At 32.9% G+C, this 22,451-nt stretch overlaps 2 protein-coding genes and 1 long non-coding RNA gene across 3 annotated transcripts in view; 1 reads left to right on the top strand and 2 right to left on the bottom strand.

Moving 5' to 3' along the window:
- Positions 1-22,451, bottom strand: part of LOC141532992 (uncharacterized) — a 128,890-nt gene that overhangs the window by 18,678 nt on the left and 87,761 nt on the right. The gene's annotated exons all lie outside the window — the stretch shown is intronic.
- Positions 3,273-5,126, top strand: LOC141532980 (uncharacterized). The gene is made up of 2 exons (XR_012480158.1): positions 3,273-4,894; positions 4,942-5,126. It is a non-coding gene; the product is annotated as an uncharacterized LOC141532980 (long non-coding RNA).
- LOC141532987 (uncharacterized) lies at positions 11,162-12,475 on the bottom strand. Its single transcript, XM_074251622.1, has 2 exons — positions 12,392-12,475; positions 11,162-12,309 (listed from the first exon to the last, which is right to left on the bottom strand). The coding sequence occupies exons 1-2, from the start codon at positions 12,396-12,398 to the stop codon at positions 11,216-11,218; spliced, it is 1,101 nt and encodes a 366-aa protein (XP_074107723.1). The 5' UTR covers positions 12,399-12,475; the 3' UTR covers positions 11,162-11,215.

Here is a 22,451-nt window from a genome sequence, read left to right on the forward strand (position 1 = left end):
GTTTTCCGAGAGCCAATGAACAATTACCAACTCGGAACTGCGATGTCTGCGATGAGGAGGCTGAGCCGACTCTAAGTGCGTTAAAGAGTTTGATGACAAAGACCAACTCTGTTTTCGGTGGAGCCTCCAAGTCAGTATGAGGAGGTTCAGGAATATCGAAAATAAGGATATTGTTACGCCTAGACAATCTCTCCTCAACTTCTTCAAGGATGGATTCACCGCTTGGCGACTACTTCTTCAGAACTTTAATCTTGTGCGAGCTTACCCTAAGTTTATCTTCAAGCGTTACGATCTTATTATTAAGATTACGGTGTCCTTCTCCGACTATATTTATTCTGTCATTGACAGATTCAAGTGATGCATCGACACTATTTTGTACTCTTAATTCCCGATACAATTTCATGGTTGACGGATTTGTTTTCTTCGCATATTAGTTTACGGAGGTCTTCGTAAGAAAAGGATTTTTTGACACCACAGCATATTTGAAAAGCACCATTTGGCAAGACGTTAGTCGATTTTGCACAACTAGGGTGGTAAGTTGCAGCACAAGAGGGACAGTTAACACTGTCAGTTGCTATGTTGTCAGAGCAACCACGGCAGATGCGTGACATGTTACTCATTGTTTGTAAACTAACCAGTCGGTATTGGCGAAGATTGAATAGTATACTTCCGTCCACTGAGGACACTATTTGATCTCAGATATATTGATCGATGGATAATCGATATGCACAACTCGTATAATATGCCGTAGGTATCAGCACTTTTCACTACACTGCTAGATAATCATGCAGTTATTTTAACTATTATTATTGTTATTATCAACTAGTTAAGTTGAAGAAAACAACGATTATAATAATGATATGATTGCCCCAATAAAACTTTATATTTAAAAAAAAACCCTAGTTATATATATATATATATATATATATATATATATATATATATATATATATATATATTAGGGTGTGCCAAAATGTAACTTCCTTGATGGACCTTTTAAAATTGGAATTTTCAGTTCCGCTTTTGAAATCAGCTGTGTTTAGGCCTTTCCTAAGATATTTTGGGGTAAGACGATAGATTTTATTTTCATAGAATTTTTTAGCAGGAGGATTAATTGGGCACTTTGAAATTTGAATTTTCAGCAGAAGTGCCCTAACTAAGCTCCAGTTAAAAAATTATATATGTAGATATATTGGAAATTGTTGGAAATTATATGTTTGGAAATTGAAATTTGAAAATCTAACACCCACTCCCGCAATCGCTATCGGAAGTAGAATTTATTAAAATCCGTATTGAGATGATCTCTATATGACACATAAAAGATCCTTACCAAATTTGCAGCTTTTTAAAACTATATTTTGAAAATTAAGATTTTGTATTGTTAACACCCACCCTCGCAATCTCTACTGGAGGTGATTCGGTGTAAAATCCGTTCTTAGATTATTTGTGTATCACATGTAGACGACTCTTATCAAATTTAGAGTCTATAGGAGCTATAGCTTGGAAAATTTTCATAGCTAATACTTACCTCCGCGGCCCTCTGTGGGGTGAGATATCGTAAAATTCGTTTGTATATCATTTCTACATTTCTTACAGAAAATTCCTACCCGATTTGGAGTCGATAGGAGCTATACCCTTTGTGGGTAGAATTTCATAAAATCCGTTCTTAGCTGACCTCTACTCGGCGAAAGGAATATTTCCGCCAAATTTTGAGTCTTTAGATCTCTAGTTCCAGAGATTCTGTGATGAGTGACTATTTTCTCTAGAAAGTCTACTATATATGTATAGAGACAAATTTTTTTTTCAATTTTTAACGCCCTCGCACCGCCCTCTGAGGGTAAAATATCATAAAGTTAGTTCTCAGTGAACTCAGACATGCCAAAAAAAAATGTTTTGGTCAAGATTCACAGTTACAAAAGCTATAGATTGGATGATATACATTTTTAATATTTTTAACACCCCCCTCCCCTCCACAACCCTCTTAGGGTTGAATATCATAAAATTAGTTCTTAGTAAATTCAAGCATGCGAAAAGAAATATTGTGGCCAAGTTTCAGAGTTTCAAAAAATATAGATTGAAAAAAACAATTTTTTTTTATTTTTAACGCCCCCGCACAGCCTTTTGGGGGTGAAACATCATAACATTAGTTCTTAATAAACTCAAAGATGCTAAAAAAAATGTTTTGGTCAAGTTTTAGAGTTTATAATGGGTATTTCGACCCCGTGCGTTAGTGAAGTCGAAGTCCGAAATAAATAATTTTGGCCTACCTGCCTTACCTTTTGTTGGGCGCCAGGAGCTGTGCTCCAATCACTTCGTTTCCGACGACTTCGGTCCGGGACTCTTCGTCAGAATGGCGGGTAAAAGGTTGCGAACGATGTAAAGAAGGAACGAGGAAATAAATAAATCGGGGTTCGGCGTAGATTAGTTATTCGTCGTGATTAACAAAAAATACTGTTGCGTAAATACCACATGTTCGCACCAGAACGTGTGGTAAGTCCGCAATCAACCTCACCAGAGGTTGCAACGACTCACGCGCACTCTGCATTTCATTTCCCGAAGTCAACATCTGCCGGCGCGCCAACCGGCATAACACACCAAACCTACACGCTGCAGTTAACATCACGTGCATTGTGTATCATCAACTTTACGTTCCAAATTTATATTCTATTTGTGCTCAACTCAATTACCAAAGTGTTTTTACTAAGAAGTTCAACACCATTGGCAACTCAGGTATTATTCTTATTTGTATATCATAATAATTTTTATCTTAAACTCATTAAATAATTATTATTGAAAAATGCTGCCATTGTAACCTCATATGCCGGTAAACCATTGGAATTTTTGGCACTTCACTGTTGTCTTGTACTTAAGTATTAATCTCCAGTCACCAGGGATTACTCTTATCCTTCTTTAATATGTTAATAAGATATGATTCATCATACAATAATTCAGTAATCAACCAAAATCATTATTATACCTGGCTGAGGTGATGTCACCAAACACCAGGCACTCACTTAATGCTTCGATACCCTGGTTCTCTCTGGTGACTGTAGATTTGTGTCTCAAGTTCGCATAAAGACTTCGATCAGTGCTCATCACTCGCATCATCGCTCGTAATAATATTGTCGCGTCATTAATAGTGATTAATGTTATAATTAACTTAATTAATTCATGCAATCAACCTTTTATAATTTCAATGTTAATTTAAATATTCGTTAACTTAAATGATTATCATCGCTGTGAACAATCTCAATATTAATGTCGGTGTTTGATGTCACGTATATTAATAACCATTAATCATAATTCTAGTTCAATGATGTTAATCAAATAATAGTAATACTCGATTCAAAATAATCAGTTAATTAAATAAAGTGTTATTAATAGTTTTAAGAGTTTGTAACAGGGTAAAATTACCCTTAATCGATAAGTCACCGAATATCGATAATTATTCGACATAGCACTGGCGCGTCTCGATCTTCGGGCCTAAAGGGAGAATAGGAGGGGGTGAGTTTGGGTTAAAATAGGTGAGCCGTGCAGCGGAACAGGGAGAAGTAGTGTGACCGCCAGACTGAGTGCCACGGAAATCAAAAAGGACCGTTCCCGAGAGTAGTGACGAGACGAAGGAAGCCAACTACAACTAGGACTTCATCCTCAACGAGTGAGTTAGATCATCGTTTTGTTCGTCAAGGTGTCAATTATTGCTCTGTCGGAAGGAAGTGGACCGCGGTTTATCCAATGCCCAGTTACTTCTCCTAATTATTTATCAATTGGATCGTTAATCGACGAAAATTTAATTCAATAAATAAATCGTAGAACATTTGCTAGTTTTGGATTGAGTGATTTTCATGGAAGTTTATACCCGGGGATCGCTCGATCGACCTTGCGGGGGAAGTTTTTAATATCTAAAAGTTTTCAATCAATTAACTAACATCTAAGAAAATTCATTAAATTAATTTTTCAATAATTAACTGAGTAAAATTGATTAACTTTTGTCATTGAGAAAAATAGATAAAATTTTTTGTTCATGAAATTTTCATCAAGCGTCAGTTTTGTGTCGCATAAATTCCAATACCCAAGGTCAAGCAAGACTTGACTAGCGAATGTTCTAGCAAACAAATTTGACTATTTCGACTCGTGTCAAATTTTTATAAGTTATAAGACGAGTAGAACGCTAGTGATAATGTTTTATATCAAGAATTAATTATTAAGAATTCTATATTGAGAATTAATTATCGAGGATAATATAGAGTGGAAAATTATTGAGAATATTATATTATAAAATTATTCCGTCAAGTGTGAATTTAATAATTTTGGGATTAAGTCCGTGAAGTAGTCAAATTGAAATTACTGAACTTGATAATTATCGGCGTGGACATTAAGTCCTAGGAATTAGTTAATTGAGTTAGAATTGTCATAGTAAAAGTTTAATCAGAATTAGTTAATTAAACTTATGTTAATAATTTTGAAGTGATTGTAAAGGTCTATGTTGTGATTAAGTTAATTCAAGGCATTAAGCCTCTGGTTCTATAGAGATTAGTTCAAAGCTATTTAGAGATTGATTGTAAATTGAAAATTGTCGTTAAAAAAAAAAAAAAAAAATTACCAATGATTGAATGATTGAATATTGTAATTAACTTTAATTCATTCATTCTATTAAAATTGTAAAATCAATTAAGCGAAGTGTGGGTTATGTATGTGAAGAATTGAACGGGTTATGCGTGATAGAGAGTGTTAATAGTGTTAAGTTCGGTAGTCCTGTGGACTTAATTTTAAGTTGTAAAGTGTGTAAAGTTAGTTAGTTTTGGTCGTCCGGTGGACGTTACATTTTAAGTTTAGTTCTAAGACAGGTGTGGGAGACCGTTTGTTCGAAAAAGCCCAATTAGTTCTAAGACAGGTGTGGGAGACCGTTTGTTCGAAAAAGCCCGTCTAGTTTTAAGACAGGTGTGGGAGACCGTTTGTTCGAAAAAGCCCGTCTAGTCATCGTATCGTCATTGGAAGGTTCGTTTGTAAATATCGTTTATTTCGCAGTTGTTCTCCGCTTCGTTAGATTATAAGTGTGTGAGTGAGCGCTTAAATTTGTTAAGTTTGTTAAATTTTTATTGTTAATAAATATCGATATATTGTTAGTTAAGATTTTATTATTCAACAGCACCTTCCTCCACTCTCTCTACCCTAAGATAAGTTTTCTCAGCTCTGGACCGGTTCCAGGAACCGTGATTAATAATCCTGGTGGCGCCCTGATAATTTTTATTGTTGTTAGTTTTGTTTAGTTAATTATAAAATTGATTAGGGGCCAACCTGAGCAAGTAAAACTGTTACAAGTTCATGTGTTCAATACATTAAACTGTGATATTTTATAGAATAAACGACAAAACACGAATTAGCGTGAGCATTTTTCTTCTTTCCAACATCCCGATCCAGCAAAAATAAATATTTAATGATAAGATAATTTACAAATACTCATTTATTTAATAATAATTTATAAATCGTCGAGAACAAATAATAATCCGCGTCACAATAACGCAAAACCAAACCCAAGATTCAATTTTCAATAATCAGTTACATTCCAAACCAAACAGAATAAACTCGTCGTGTGATTTTAATTGTTGACAATTAATCCAATTTTAACAAAAAAAAAAAAAAAACAAAATTGCTCGACTTGTCCTAGTTAATTATGACTACTCAATTAAATAAAAGAAACCAAATTTAAGAAAAATGTCGCAGTGTAATTAATTAACCAACGAAATAAAGTAATTATTGAAATTAATTAAATGATAATTATCTAAATTAAAAAAAAATTAATTGTACCGTCAATAATAATGACACATAATAATCGGTAATTAACGCTCGCAACGTCACAATTAAATACGCACGCATCCCTTCATCCGTCGTCGGTGAGTTACTTAAACAAAATTCTAAGTCCCAGCGCGGCAACTTTCGAATTCAAACTTTCTCCCGCCGTTTACTCGGTGTCAGTAAGTCGAGTTTCGCACGATTCCGAAGCTCGATCAATGGGTAATCGAATTCATCGATTACCCCGAGAGTTATATCGGTCGATAAATCAATACCGAAGCTAGGGTAACTTATCCCAGGCACAATAATAATAATGCTAATAATAATAACCTTTAACTACAAGAACAACGGCGGTACCGAAATACCTCGTGGGATTATCTCAACACAGTGTTATACAGCAACCTTGAAATTCTTATAACTAATAGCTCACGCTCGTCGTCGGCGTCAAGTTATAAAATTATTATTTGTTTTTTTTTTTTTTTATTTTATCACCTGTGGAGCTTATTTTGGAACAACGAAGGATTATTAATTTATCCCACGAGCTATTTTAAACAAGACGAATCCACTTACCCTGGTGGATGTCTCCGATACGTGAATATTCTAACCGTCGTCCTGGTTGGTTCACTCGGCCAGATCGTTCTCGGCTTCCACGTCGTATGTCCACGTTATGTAGGGAACTTGGCACCCCGTCGGTGGTCCACGGAAACGTAATTCTTGGCGAGTCTCTCTCTGGTCCTTGTTTGGCACACCGGGCTACTACCACACACACACAGTCGTATCGAATTACCCACATCGCTGGATAATGGACAACAGTTAATTATCGTAGGTTTTGAGTTTGTTCCAATATGACAATACCCAAGAAAAGAAACAACAAAATACTTAAAAATGACCAATCGTCTCAATTAATGCACGGCAAATTTAATGCCAAAAAAAAATTAAATTTTTGTCAGCTACAAGTCAACTGCGTCCGTACACGATCGTGGGAACACGTGGAAGGAAGAGAAATCTTTTTGTTGTTGCACTCCCTCCTTTCCTCTCTCTGCTGACTCCTTCGTCCGCGCCGGTCTTCAGAGATGGCGCCATGCATCCCATTTGTGACTATCGACAGGCCAATTGATGTATTGGATCCTGCATGTGTGCTCTCGACCGCCATCGATGATTCTGCACGCCTGTTTCTCTTTTTTTTTTCTTTTGCGCGAGGGCGACTCGGTCGCGGCGAATTCAACCAGGAGTACAACCAAAATGAAATTAACTAAATCAAATTTAAAACAAAATTTCACGTGTCGCAAGACACAAAACAAATTTAAATGTACTCAGGAACAGATGGCGCTAAAAGCGGCCCGTTACAAGTTATAAAAGCTATAGATTGGAAGACAAAAATTTTTTTCAATTTTCAACGCCCCCATACAGCCCTCTGGGGGTGGAATATCATAGAATTATTTTTGAGTAAATTCAAACATGTCAAAAATAATGTCCTGACGAAGTTTCATACCTATAAGATCTGTAGTTTTAAAATGTGAATTTTTTTTAATTAACGCCCCCGCGACCCCTCTTAGAGGTGAAATTTCGTAAAATCCGTTCTTAGCTGACCTCTACTCGGTGAAAAGAATATTCCTACCAAATTTCAAATCTTTAGCTTTGATAGTTCCAGAGATATCGTGATTAGTGACTATATACGTGGAAAACTGTTGTATATATATAATTTTTAACGCCCCCGCTATACACTTCGGAGATTTAATACTCATGAAAAAGTTAGCCTATCCATTAAGTCAATGGATCCTCTACATGGATGCAAAATTTCATTTCAATCGGATATATAGTTTAATAGTTTTAACGGAACAAGCGCAAAAAACTCTACAGATTTATATATTAGTATAGATTTGAAAAATTGCCCTATATAATTATTAGGGTATCCGTTATTTACCAATTTGGTTTCTGAGTCTGCAGTGCCCCTAAAATTTTTAGTAAATGACCTAAAAAAAAATATTAAACCCATATAAGCCCTTAATATTAGTAATAAACCATGCCACAAAGACGATTCGTTTCCCATTTAAATAACATGGAACTTTGGTACTTTTTGCAATTAATTTTTTTATTTCGATCCCAGTGCATAGATTGCTGTGGCAACAAATTATTTTTGTAGGAAATTGAACGCTCTACAAAAACTCTCTCTTAGCGTTTTTCGATAAATTCACTGGCTTTAAAGTTATTTAAGGTCAAAGTTGAACTAAAAGTAACTTCTCATTTTTTTTTTCATTTTGACCAAAAAATTATGATTATTTATTGTTTATTGCTAAAAATATCTTTTATCAACTATTTTATAACTAATATTAGTAGCAAATATTCCGAAAATTACAAAATGTAATTTATGATGTAAGTTTAATTTAAAAAATTTCAATTATTATTGAAAATGTGACTAATTTAATAAATTTTTCAACACATACATAAACACAATTCATTTTATTAAACATTCTTTGGTAGCATTTGGAAATTTTTTTTTGTATTCACTTACAATTTGAATTACATACTGTTTTTGATCTTCGTGCTTAGCTAGAGTATTAATATATTCTTCCATTAGTTTAACAGCTCGTTCTGCAGAATCATTGACCACTTTTAGATGCTTAACAATTTCCAAACCTTTTAAATAATCTGGATGCTCTGCCGTTGTACTGTCATCTAATAAGATAAAGTTTGTATCGATACTAAATCTTTCGAAAAATTTGACGGAAGTAGAATTAATAAAATAATCAACATTTTTGTTCAGAAACCAATCAAAATCTCCTGAATTGAAAATAAAACGTTTAGGAAAATCAAACTGATCTTCTTCGCTTGATGTCAAAGCCGCCACCATTTTTCGCCTTGCGTCAGAAGAAATATTTTTGTCGAAAAATGATAAAGCTGCTGCCTCTGGACTTAAATACCATAAATGATTTCTAAATTTTGCTAAAACTACTTCGGATAATTTTTTATCAATTGTTCGATAATTATAGACTACCTTGAGAAATTCAAGATCTTGATTTGGAGCAGTTGCAGCTAACGGTGCCGTATACCAAAATGGAACGTATACAAACACAATAAATAAAGAAATTTCTTGTAAACTCTTTTCATCTTCCTTGCTTAAATTAAAACAATTTCCCCAGTAAACAATATGATGTCTTTAAAGGTTCGTGATGAACTCCTATTTAAGATTTGGACGTCGTAATTTTTAACGGAATGGTGTCTCTAAGACGTCTTGAGGACGTCGAATGCGCCACTTTAAGAGTAATATAAGACTTCCACAAATATTGTCAAAGAGATCTTTTTTCTGAGTTAAAAAAAAAGAGTGCTTACAGAAGTTAGAATTAGGAAGTCTTTTTGAGTTCAAAAATAAGATGTCTTGCAGAAATCCGAATTAACAGCTCTTTACGACTTCAAATAAAAGAGTACTTATAGTAGTCAGAATTGAGAGCTCTTTCTGATTTCATACAGAAAATTTGCAGACTATTATTATTATAAATTAATAAATATTATTTATTCATGCTATAAATTTATTAATATTAATTGTTAAATTATTATTGTTGTTATGTAATACTCATAATAATTATAATAATAATATTGATTTTCAGTCATTTTGTGACTTAATTTAAGTAATTTTTATCATTTAGTCGCCATCCTTTCGTCCACGAAGTCAGTATTTTTTTGATACTCCTTGACAAACAAGATGCATGTAATCCACTGGAAATTGAGACACCATACCAACACCAATATCTTCAAAATCTGATTTTCCTAAATGATGATCTTCATTTAAACGATTTATAAAATTCGAGTCAGTGCGTAATGGTGCATCCATATCAAGAAATAACATTCGATGGTCACTATTCTCCTTCTTGAATGCACTTACCGCAACCATAAAAACCACCATGACCTTTTGTGTAGGTTACAAAAGCTCTCGCTGGTGAATCACAAATGACAGCCCTTATAATTACTTTAAATTTATGACTATCATACTCGAAACCTTCCTCTCTCAGATTTTTGTACTCATTAATGAAATCTTTAAAAAATTCATTAGTCATTTGGTTTGTTCAGTCCATGGTATATACCAATAACGAATGGTACAGAGACTTTTGGAAAAATTTCTCCCAGTATAGGATACAGTTGTCGTTTTGAACTCTTCGATATTGGCAAACCATCAATGTGTATACTAACCTGGATAATATCTGTAATCTGTTTTATATCGACAATTTTTAATTGATCAATTAATCCTTTTTTCAGTCCATAGTGGAGATATTCTCTTGGTGCAACCTCACGAATAGTAGTATCTGTAGGAGTATCAATTAAGGTACGACTGTCATTTGGAAGACTTTTTAACTCTTCTATTGACTCCACATTTCTAATAATTTTTAGTAAAGTACTTGATCCAGCTTGAGTAATGTTAAATTCGCATTTCCATTGAGCTAATTGTTTGGTTAAAGGAATTGGTACTTCGATATCACAATTATTATTATTATTATAAGTGATAGAAGTTGTAGTAGTTGTTGCTGTTACTGTTGATGTTGTTTTTGTTGTTGTACAATGAGAATTATCATTATTATCTGTGTAAGTCTTTAAAGAGATATCGGTTACGGTATTATCTAAATGAATCGACTGTAAACTGAAATCATCACTGTCATAATTATTGTCGTTGTTCATTACACTGTTATTAATAACTGGATCATTATCAAACGAAGTATCAACCGATGCTTTTGCACGTGCAGTCTCCAAAATTGCCTGCTCACAGCGTTTTTTCAATCTTCGATTTTTCTGACTCTTAGACAGTTCACTGAATCTTTTTCTTTCAGACATCTTGAGAAAAAAATATTTTAAATTAAAAAAAAATCATAATTTATATTTATTTTTTGGATAAATGTATACGTTACCTTTAAAATCGAATGATTTCTCAAATTTATCACTGATAAAAACATGAAATATCATACATAGTCAAATATTAATTAGCTAAGAATATGCACTTACATTATTTTTAGAACTTTTAATTTACAAATTACGAAATCACTGGTTATAAATAATTAATTGATTTCACTAAATTAAAGTTTTGCAATTCGACGCTGAATGTAAACAGAAAACGTACCATACACTTATAGGTTATATTAAAACAGAGATAAAAAATAAAAATAAAATTTCTATCGTTGTGCGCATGCGCCAATACAATTCAATCCTACCTCAGCAAAAAGACCTCTGAAAGAGTTCATATTCATGACATCTTACGAAGTCAGACAAAAGACCTCTTAAAAAGCTCAGATTATTGATGTCTTATGAGATCAGTAAGTAAACTACTTGAAGAGCTCATATTTTAGAAGTTTTACAAAGTTTGTCAAAAGATTTCCTGTCGACTTCTTGATTAAGAGTTCTGATTGATGAATTCGTTAAGACATCATATTTAGACTTCTTATGGACGTCTTTGAAAAGACTTCTTCCAGAAGTCTTTCTGATTTGGATGCTGACTGGGTCGAAAAATATAAATTTTTAAACAATAAATTGCTTTGGACATCCATCTAGCGTGGTGGAATGCTCCAGGTTTATAAAATTTTATATTTTCAGAGTCCATTGTGCCTAGGAAGATTTTACTCAATTCCAAAAGTTCCTGATAGTCATCCCGTGGTAAAAGAATGTTTAAAAACCCATCAATTTTTGCAGTCACTTCTGGTATTTGATCTCGTAATATTTTTTTTAGTTTATTTTTCTGTACGGACTTATATTTTGTTGTATCAATGGAACTCCATTCACTTTGAAATTTTTTAAATAACGGTACATTTGGTCCGGTTGTGCCTGGCATTTTCGTTGAGTGTACGCAGGATAACACTAATTTATATATGTGGTGTCTACAGGGAAGATATAACAAATCTCTCCCAAGTTTACGTTCTAAAATCACTGCAGCTCCGTTTCTCCAACCAAGGTTAGAAGCAGTCGTATCACAACATAGGGCCTTTACAGAATGGTTTAAACTCCACTCACAAATAATATTAAAAATTTCTTCTGCTTGAGTAGACCTACATCCATCAGGTAATGCAGGTACTCCAATGATTTTTTCTTGTCCATTACACGTTATCAAAACAGAAAGTCTTTCAATACGTTCACAAGTCATACTATCAGGAATTAGTTTACCGTCCCAGTGTATAACTGCGACATCAATTTCAGTTTCGTTGAACAGTAGTTTAATTTTTTCAGCCATTTTTTTCCGTAAATTAGACCGCATCTCATGAAAAGAAGACTTATTTAACACGAGATCACGTGGATCAACTCCCATAGCTGGAGCCAAAGCTGAGGTAAGACGAACTGATTCTCTGTAAGAAATATTACAGCTGTCAAACACCGCAATCACATCTTCTGTGAGGATGTTAATAGTTCCTCGAAGATGTTTCGATTCATAATATCGTCCAGTTGCCTCAAATTCAGATACTGGAGTTGATTGCGAGTTACTAATAGTTTCTCCACTAGATTTTATTTCACTGATGGTTTGTGACGTGCTTGGCGTATCAATATCTGTTGAACAAGAGAATTATTAAAAACAAATAATATTACAAAAACTTTAAAAATTTTATAACATTAAAGCACTCAATATTACCAGACATTTTTTCTGGACTCCTCACAACGTGATCTATTGTTGTAAGTGATTGAGTTGAAGTTGTATTTGTGAGGGACTCGTCGTTTTTCAGCTGATTCTCAGGAGATGAAATGAGTATTTCTGTAATTAAATTATTTAGTATTTATCAATTGGAATAAAATATTAAATTGTAGTTATTTATTATTTTTTTATTACCAGATTTTGGTGATAGTTCAATATGTATAGCGACGTAATTTAAATGTAAAATTCGTTGAGTTCGCTTGTAACAGGGTAAAATTACCCTTAATCGATAAGTCACCGAATATCGATAATTATTCGACATAGCACTGGCGCGTCTCGATCTTCGGGCCTAAAGGGAGAATAGGAGGGGGTGAGTTTGGGTTAAAATAGGTGAGCCGTGCAGCGGAACAGAGAGAAGTAGTGTGACCGCCAGACTGAGTGCCACGGAAATCAAAAAGGACCGTTCCCGAGAGTAGTGACGAGACGAAGGAAGCCAACTACAACTAGGACTTCATCCTCAACGAGTGAGTTAGATCATCGTTTTGCTCGTCAAGGTGTCAATTATTACTCTGTGGGAAGGAAGTGGACCGCGGTTTATCCAATGCCCAGTTACTTCTCCTAATTGTTTATCAATTGGATCGTTGATCGGCGAAAATCTTATTCAATAATTAAATCGTAGAACATTTGCTAGTTTTTGGATTAGTGATTTTCATGGGGGTTTATACCCGAGGATCACTTGATCGACCTTGCGGGGGAAATTTTTAATATCTAAAAGTTTTCAATCAATTAACTAACATCTAAGAAAATTTATTTAATTAATTTTTCAATAATTAACTGAGTAAAATTGATTAACTTTTGTCTTGAGAAAAATAGATAAAATTTTTTGTTCGTGAAATTTTCGTCAAGCGTCAGTTTTGTGTCGTATAAATTCCAATACCCAAGGTCAAGCAAGACTTGATTAGCGAATGTTCTAGCAAATGAATTTGACTATTTCGACCTGTGTCGAATTTTTATAATTGATAAAACAATCAGAAAATTGTTGATAATATTTTATATTAAGAATTAATTACTAAGAATGTTTTATATTAAGAAAATTATTAATTGAGAGTATTATAGAGTAGAAAATTATTAAGAATGTTATAGTAAGAATTTATTATTGAAAAACAATACCCATCGAAAAATTTATTAAGAAGGTTATATTAGGAATTTTTATCGAAATTATTATATTATAAAATTATTTTTTTGACACGTGTGAATTAAGTAAATTTTGGGGATTAGGTCCGTGAAGGAATTAGATTAAAATTAATGACACTTGATAACTGTCGGCGTGGATGTTAAGTCCAAGAAATCAGTTAAGTGAGTAGGATTGTCATAGTAAAAGTTTAATCAGAATTAGTTAATTAAACTTATGTTAATAATTTTGAAGTGATTGAAAGATTTATATTGTGATTAAGTTCATTCAAGGCATTAAGACCTTTTGTTCTAAATAAGTATTGTTATATTCTTAAGACCATGACAATAAGTTACTGAAGAATTTTAATCCATTTAAAATTTTAACGGAATTAAAATTAACAATTGGAATTGAGAATTGGTTGTAAATTGAATATTGGTTGTCGTTTTATTAATTTACTAATGATTGAATAATTCATCTAAAATATATAATTGAAATTAGTTACAGTCAATTTTTATTAAAGTAAAATTTATAAAGTAGAGTCAGGTTAGTAGTGTGAGTGTGAGACAAGTGTGGGTTATGTGTGAGTTGCAGAGTATCTAGGTCTATGTTTCGTCGCTGGGCTGTTACTGCTGTAGCTGGTGTGGGTTATGAGAGTGTGCTGCAGAACATCTAGGTCTATGTTTCGTCGCTGAGCTGTTGTTCTGTAGTAAAGTGTGTATAAGCTGCAGGAGTATCTAGGTCTATGTTTCGTCACTGGGCTGTTACTCCTGTGAGCCGAGTCAACGAGCCCGGTATATGATTCGTCTCTGTGCGGGTGATTGTAGGGTTAGAAATCGGGTAGACGCCGAAAGGGGCCCGTCACGTGTAGACGCCGAAAGGGGCACGTGTTAGAAATCGATGGGTAGACGCCGAAAGGGGCTCGTCGAGAATAAGTTAGAAATCGACGGGTAGACGCCGAAAGGGGCTCGTCGAGAATAAGTTAGAAATCGACGGGTAGACGCCGAAAGGGGCTCGTCGAGAATAAGTTAGAAATCGACGGGTAGACGCCGAAAGGGGCTCGTCGAGAATAAGGATATTGTTAAGTGTGGAGTTAGTTTGTTGTTAGTCCGGTGGACTTATAGTTTTAAGTTTAGTTCTAAGACAGGTGTGGGAGACCGTTTGTTCGAAAAAGCCCAATTAGTTTTAAGACAGGTGTGGGAGACCGTTTGTTCGAAAAAGCCCAATTAGTTCTAAGACAGGTGTGGGAGACCGTTTGTTCGAAAAAGCCCAATTAGTTCTAAGACAGGTGTGGGAGACCGTTTGTTCGAAAAAGCCCGTCTAGTCATCGTATCGTCAATTGGAGGTTTGTTTGTAAATATCGTTTATTTCGCAGTTATTCTCCGCTTCGTTAGATTATAAGTGTGTGTGTGAGCGCTTAAAATTGTTAAGTTTGTTAAATTTTTATTGTTAATAAAACTGATCAGATTGTTAATTAAATTTTTATTATTTAACAGCACCTTCCTCCACTCTCTCTACCCTAAGATAAGTTTTCTCAGCTCTGGACCGGTTCCAGGAACCGTGATTAATAATCCTGGTGGCGCCCTGGTAATTTTTATTGTTGTTAGTTTTGTTAGTTAATTTAAAAATTGATTAGGGGCCAACCTGAACAGGTAAAACTGTTACACGCTGATCAATCAAAAACTGTTTTGTCTCATCATCTATCATTTCAAAAATATTACTATGAGCGATATCGAATAATTTGTCAAGAATATTGCATAGCTCTTGCTCTTTTGTTTTATTATTTCTATTAGCAGTTTTTTGCACGTCTCTGTAGTCTGTATAGAGCTTATTCAATTTTGCGACACATCGTGAATTATCTTGAGTTGGAATCTCCGCTTTATCCCAAATTTTTTTAATTTCTGATATAACGATTGGACAGCTGTCTCCGATTGATTGTTTTAGATTTCTTGTGTAATGAAATAAAAGCTGCAAGGCTTCTTTATTCGTAGCTAATTTTTTATCACTTATGGTATCTATTGTTTTATCAATTAAAAAAATATTTTTCCTTAAGTCCATAGTTTGATTATCACTCATCGTAAACAACAATTAGATTAAAAGTCTAGGTTATGACTGTTTATAAAATTGTAATTATATTACTCGATACTCGGATAGGTTTTATTTATACGTTTATAATTTATAATAAAAAAATTTCACTAATGATAAGGCTATACACCACTGATTCCAAATCATAATATAAATCGCATTTAATGTAATAATGACAGCAACACCGACAATGTTGGAAAATAGAAAGTTTTGGATGATAACTAAACATAGTCGACATACAGAACCGGTTAGTCAAGGTACTGAATTTCTTTTCGATGCGCATGCGCAACTACAAATTTAAATTTTTCATGGAAGTAATTGTTAATGCGAAATTTTTAATTTATCAGAATTTTGTTTAATAATTTTGGCTTTGCTCTGTACAATAATTTCGACAAATTTAACAAAATAGCCAAAATAAGATATTTTTAGCAATAAACACTAAATATTAATATAAATAATGATAATTTTTTGGTAAAAATGAAAAAAAAATGAGAAGTTACTTTTAGTTCAACTTTGACCTTAAATAACTTTAAAGCCAGTGAATTTATCGAAAAACGCTAAGAGAGAATTTTTGTAGAGCGTTCAATTTCCTACAAAAATAATTTATTGCCACAGCAATCTATGCACTGGGATTGAAATAAAAAAATTAATTGCAAAAAGTACCAAAGTTCCATGTTATTTAAATGGGAAACGAATCGTCTTTGTGGCATGGTTTATTACTAATATTAAGGGCTTATATGGGTTTAATATTTTTTTTTAGGTCATTTACTAAAAATTTTAGGGGCGCTGCAGACTCAGAAACCAAATTGGTAAATAACGGACACCCTAATAATTATATAGAATTATTTCCATAGAAAAAAACCGTCACGCGCGGGAAGTGAACCTGGGATCTGACGCTTGAAAGACTAATTTATTACCTGTTTACCTATGAGACATACTTGAATTACAGGGTTTTTAACAACTACAAGTAATGCAAATCGTATACATGATCGATGCGTAATGAACACAATTTTTTATTTTGTTTTTAAATGATTAATTTTCAATATACACTGATAGAAAGATTTATTGACTATTAATAAATCAATTTATTCGAAGACAATCATTTAATTGGTTAAATTTAAAAAATCCTCCCAATTAAAGTACATGAAAGTCTTGAAGTTGTAACAGGGTAAAATTACCCTAAATCGATAAGTAACCGGATATCAATAATTATTCGACATAGCACTGGCGCTCTCGATCTTCGGGCCTAAGGGGAGAATAGGAGGGGGTAGTTTTGGGTTAAAATAGGTGAGCCGTGCAGTGGAAAAGGCAGAAGTAGTGTGACCGCCAGACTGAGTGCCACGGAAATCGAGAAGGACCGATCCCCGGAGTAGTGACGAGACGCAGGAAGCCAACCACAACTAGGACTTCATCATCAATAAGAGAGTTAGATCATCACTTTATTCGTCAAGGTATCAATTATTACTCTGTGGGAAAGAAGTGGACCGCGGTTTACCCAATACCCAGTTACTTCTCCCATTTAATTATCAATTGGATCGTTTAATCGACGATTATTTCAATAAATAATAGTTGAACATTTGCTAGTTTGGATCGAGTGATTTTCCTGTGGGCTTATACCCGAGAGTCACTCAATCGACCTTGCGGGAAAAATTTAACAACTAAGAAATTATCAATTAATTAATTAACATCCGGCTCGTCGAGAATAAGAATATTGTTAAGTGTGGATAGTGTGTGGCCAAGCTTGTTAATCAATTATTTATTATTCAACAGCACCTTCCTCCACTCTCTCGACCCTAAGAATAAGATTTCTCAGCTCTGGACCGGTTCCAGGAACCGTGATTAAAAAACCTGGTGGCGCTCTAATTATTATATTGTTTGTTAGTTTTGTTTGTTTATTTATAAAATTGATTAGGAGCCAACCTGAGCAGGTAAAACTGTTACAAAGTTAATAACTTAAAAATTATTCAAGGTGTACAAATGCTTAAATGTAAGATAGAAGAAACTAATTATGTTGAACGAGCTCGAGAGTTACAAATTTATTTGTTGTTGGGAAATCCAATTAATTATGAAGCCTACGAAAATGATCGCTTTTTTATTATATCCGAAGGTTTTCTTGATGAGAACTTGAATATTTCTGCTCGGTAAACAGGTAAAGAATTAGTCTTTCAAGCGTCAGGTCCCAGGTTCGGTTCCCGTGCGTGACAGATTTTTTTTTCTACGGAAATAATTCTATAGAATTATATATAGTTATAAATAATTATATATAGGTATAAATAATTATATAGTTTTATATAATTATGTAGGTGCATTTTTCATATTTAATTATAAATGGTATTATATATTATTATATCTAATTATATATAACTTTTTTTACCCGGGTATACACATCAACACCATACAAAACTATTAAAATAAATAGTTATACAATTGAAATAAGAAATTTTGATAATTCTTGTATATATGGAATGATAACATTTTTTTTTAAAGGAAATGGATTATATTTTATAATTGGACGGTTAAAAGTAAAAAATAAAATTATGATTCATTCAAAAATGCAAGTGACGGTAAACATATTTTACCTATAATAGAATTAGGTGAATCATTGTTTATTAAACTAAGAGATGTAAAAAGTATTTTCCAGCTAGTAAGAGTAGGTAACTATATATGTAAAAGACCAAATAAATCGAAAGAATTTGGTAATATTGTTTTAAAATTAAATTCTACTAAGAAACAAAATTATTGTACTGTGTGTAGAATGGCACAATAAAATTAAATTAAAATTTCATAATTCTGTATGTATAATAAATTAGGCTCTACCTTATTACGTGAATACTTATTTATAACATTGTGATTATAGTACTCTATAAAAATCCGATGAAGTTAAGTACGTAGTTAATAAATTCAAGAATTATAAGTAAGTAACTATTCAATATAAATAATTCATGTCAAGTTATATATAAATTATATATATTCTTCAAAAGGAACGTATGTAATGACGTATAGTTATATATAAATTATGAGAAATTATTTATAGCTTCATATAATTATATATAATCTTTAAAACAAACTTATGTAAAGACATATACTTATATATAAATTATATAAAATGATATATAAATTATATACAATTATATACAGTTTTATATAATTATTAGGGTGGGCCGAAAAAAACTTTTAATTTTTTTTTCTTCAGCTACTCCGAAAATATCGTCCAAGATGACGAAAAAAAATTCTGGTAGAATTTGAGCTCTTAATATTAATATCTAGAGGCGTCACGTGGTGATTTTTGATTTCCCATTTAAATAACACCGGAATTTTTTTTTTTTGAATTTTGATGTATATCAACGAATTGTGGTTGAAATAAATAAATATTTTTGTAGGAAATTGAACCGCCTACAAAAAAGGTCTGATATAATTTTTCGCTGAGTCAACTCGGTTAAAAGTTATTCGCAGTTAAAATTCAACCGAAAATAATACATGATGACTGTCACAATCTTTTATAGTTTTTTTACAAATATGCCTTCAACCCATAAAACAACATATTGTTCGTGATTTTTATCATTTTTACTTTCCAAATTTGTTACTCTCAAAAAACGATTCACAATTCATTATTGCTTAAAATTAAGGCACGCGCGAAGCGATAATCAAATTCCCAATTCTTATTTAAAGTTGATTATTAGGTAATGTAAAATAATAAAAGTTGTCTTCAAACAATTATTCAATCAAAAGAAAATTTTTTATTTTTATAACTTGTTTTTTTTGCATTATCTTAGAATCAAATCAAATTTTTTTTTGTTACAATGAGGATATTCTTGATGGTGATTTTTAACCACTTGCAGTAAGTATTGCAGCTGTTCTTCGTCTTTTGTGAGGCATTTGTTATACTCTTCTATCAATGCAACTCCTCTTTCTGCTACATCATTGACAACACTGAGGTGCTTAAAGAATGCCAGATTGTCTTGATAACTTTCATCTTGAGTCCAAAATTGTACGTCTTTATCAATCAAGTCAACGGGTAAATCAAATATTTGAAATATAATCAATAACTTTTTCGAAATAAAATTACTTATATCTTCTGATAGTAAAGTATCTAAATTTGTTGGCTCAATTTCAAATTTCTTCTTTGAATCGGTGCGTTCATTCTTTTTCAAAGCTTGAATCATTTTTTGTTTGACGATTAGTGGCACATTTTCATCAAAAAGAGAAATGATTGCTAAATGTTCACTTAAATACCAGAGATGATTTACCATTTTCAAACAAGCTGCTTTCGATACAGCACTGTTAATAAAAAAAAATATTTTTAGGGAATAAATGGCTTCTGCCATCCAACGAGCATGATGAACTGGACCCGGATATTTAAATGAAAAGTTATGGTTTGGCGTTTCCCCCAAAAAAATCAATGACAGTTCTAATAGCTCCTTAGAATCGTCTCTCGGTTGACAAACCTAAAAAGAATCCATAAAAAGTTTAATTTATATTATTTAATAAAGACGAGAAGTATCAGCAAACTTCACTAATGTCATATTGCGTGTATAATTTTTATGAAGCCAAATTTATGATTGTGTACCTGTAAATTTTCTTCAATCAAAGTAAATAACACTTGTTTACTATCCGACAAAACTCTATTAACAAGGCTATCGTTTATTCCAGACTTGAATTTTGATTTATCAAGCTCATTCCATTTATTTTTGAATCTCGAGAAGAACTATACGTTTGGGCCTGATGAGGTCGGCCAATATACCTCAAACACACCTTTTAAAACGAGTTCAAAAATGTGATGTTGACAAGGTAAATGTATCAAATCTCTATTCAAAGCCTTCTCTATTTCAGCACAAGCACCATTATGAATTCCTAGAAAATGAATTGAATAAACAAAAATCATAAATGATCCAGATAAGAAGCTTAAATTATATTCATAACCAAGCTGTATTAACAGCTGCTGTGTCAAAACACATCCCGATGACGTATGAGCTAACGCCCCACTGATTCAAAGTTTCTAGGATAGCAACTGTTTGATCATTGGCACTTCCCGACTTTAGCTTCGGCACACCTAACAATTGTTCAACACCACGTGATGTCAGAATGATTGCAAGTCTGTCTACAGACTTGGTTCCAGTGATATCTGTCAATAATTTTCCATCCCAGTGCACAATATAATGTCCCTCAAATCTCAACACATCTTTCAAGCCTTCTGCGATTTCGTTACGTAAAGCTATACGACTACGTTGAATTGTTTTATAACTAATATTTACATTATTCAAATCAAATCCAACACTTTTTAAAGTCGCTGCAAGGATGTATGTGGCATTTCTACTAAAAACGTTCGCTCGATCTAACGCAGAAGCTAATTCTGGTGTCATTAAATTAATTTTTGAAGTCGTAAGTGGTGCTAATTCATTCTAAAAATCCGAAATTGATTTTGAGGTTAAACTTACTGATGACTGAGATGGCATTATGTAAGATTCTTAACTAGGCATCGGGGTCTACTCATTTTCGACTGGCTGATCTATAATTACGAACTTGAATACTTTCATGAGCAAACGAAAATTATTTGAGGTTTAAAATAAAAATTTACCACTCTAAGTGAAAATAAAATTAAACATTAAAAATTAGAAGAAAAAAAATATAAGTATTCGTCTAAATATACAGTAAAAGCTCCATAAAGTAACGTGGATCCAAGCCCATACGAAGTCACCGATGCTCGGAAAAAACCGATGATCGGCCAAGACTAGGCTACTTATGCTAGGCCGAGCATCGGTACTCTATCATCGCCCTATGGCTGGTACACCATTGGCCACCGATCGATGCCCTTACTAACGACCTACGATCATCAGCTTATCTTTGGCCGATGATGTGATGAATTTACTTCTTGCAGAACTTATAACAAATACATTCAGCAGAACTTATGAAAAATAAATGCAAAAATTGTATGTAAATTACAAAAATTTTATTTTTATTAACAAATATATTGACTGAATTACTTTTCAAGTTAAAAACTCATACCCATGCACAGTAAAAAATTTTGCGTCATTGCGTCAAAAAATTTTTATGTCCAATATTTAACACTTTTTTGTGTTGATTTAACATTATAATTGTTAAATTTACACATAAAAATGTTCAATTTACACATAAAAGTGTTAATCATTTAACACAAAAATTTTTAACATTAAATTTTTTGACGCAATGACGTAAATTTTTTACTGTGTACGGAGTATCGTTCGAAGCTAGGCTATTAATGCTTGGACAAGGATCAACGCCTTATGATCAGCCCATGAATGGCTCATCATCGACCACTCTACTAAGCTCATAGCAACGACAAACGATCATCAGACGTTGCCTGGCCGATATGATAAATTTTCTGCTATGCATCTCCTCTAAATATCACATCAGCTGTTTCTTAAATTTTATTTACTGGCATTATTGAATATTTATGGGAGATAACAAACATTCTCAAACGAATAAGTTAGGTGATAAATTTACCGTTTTTATTAGAGAAAATTTTTCAATTAGTTATTCATTAATTACTCATAAAAATTGAGAAATTAAAGTACCTATAAAGCGAATTATTGGTATGCATTGGAATAAAATACTTGTTGATCATTTAAATAGCTAAACTAAATTCTTTCTGTTAACTACGGCATGCAGCGCGGTTGGTAATGTTCGAGACTTCCAGGCAGACGGACCAGGTTCGATTCCCATCGCATTTTAATCTTAAAATTTTTTTCAAGGAACTTCGATAGGCTCGCTGCTCCTGTGCACCCCGAGGACGAAATTAAAAATCTACATAACAATACGACTGAAATA

The sequence above is a fragment of the Cotesia typhae genome, unplaced genomic scaffold, assembly GCF_013202065.1.
Source record: "Cotesia typhae breed Kobodo isofemale line unplaced genomic scaffold, CoteBio_Ctyphae contig_77, whole genome shotgun sequence".
Classification (NCBI taxonomy): domain Eukaryota; kingdom Metazoa; phylum Arthropoda; class Insecta; order Hymenoptera; family Braconidae; genus Cotesia; species Cotesia typhae.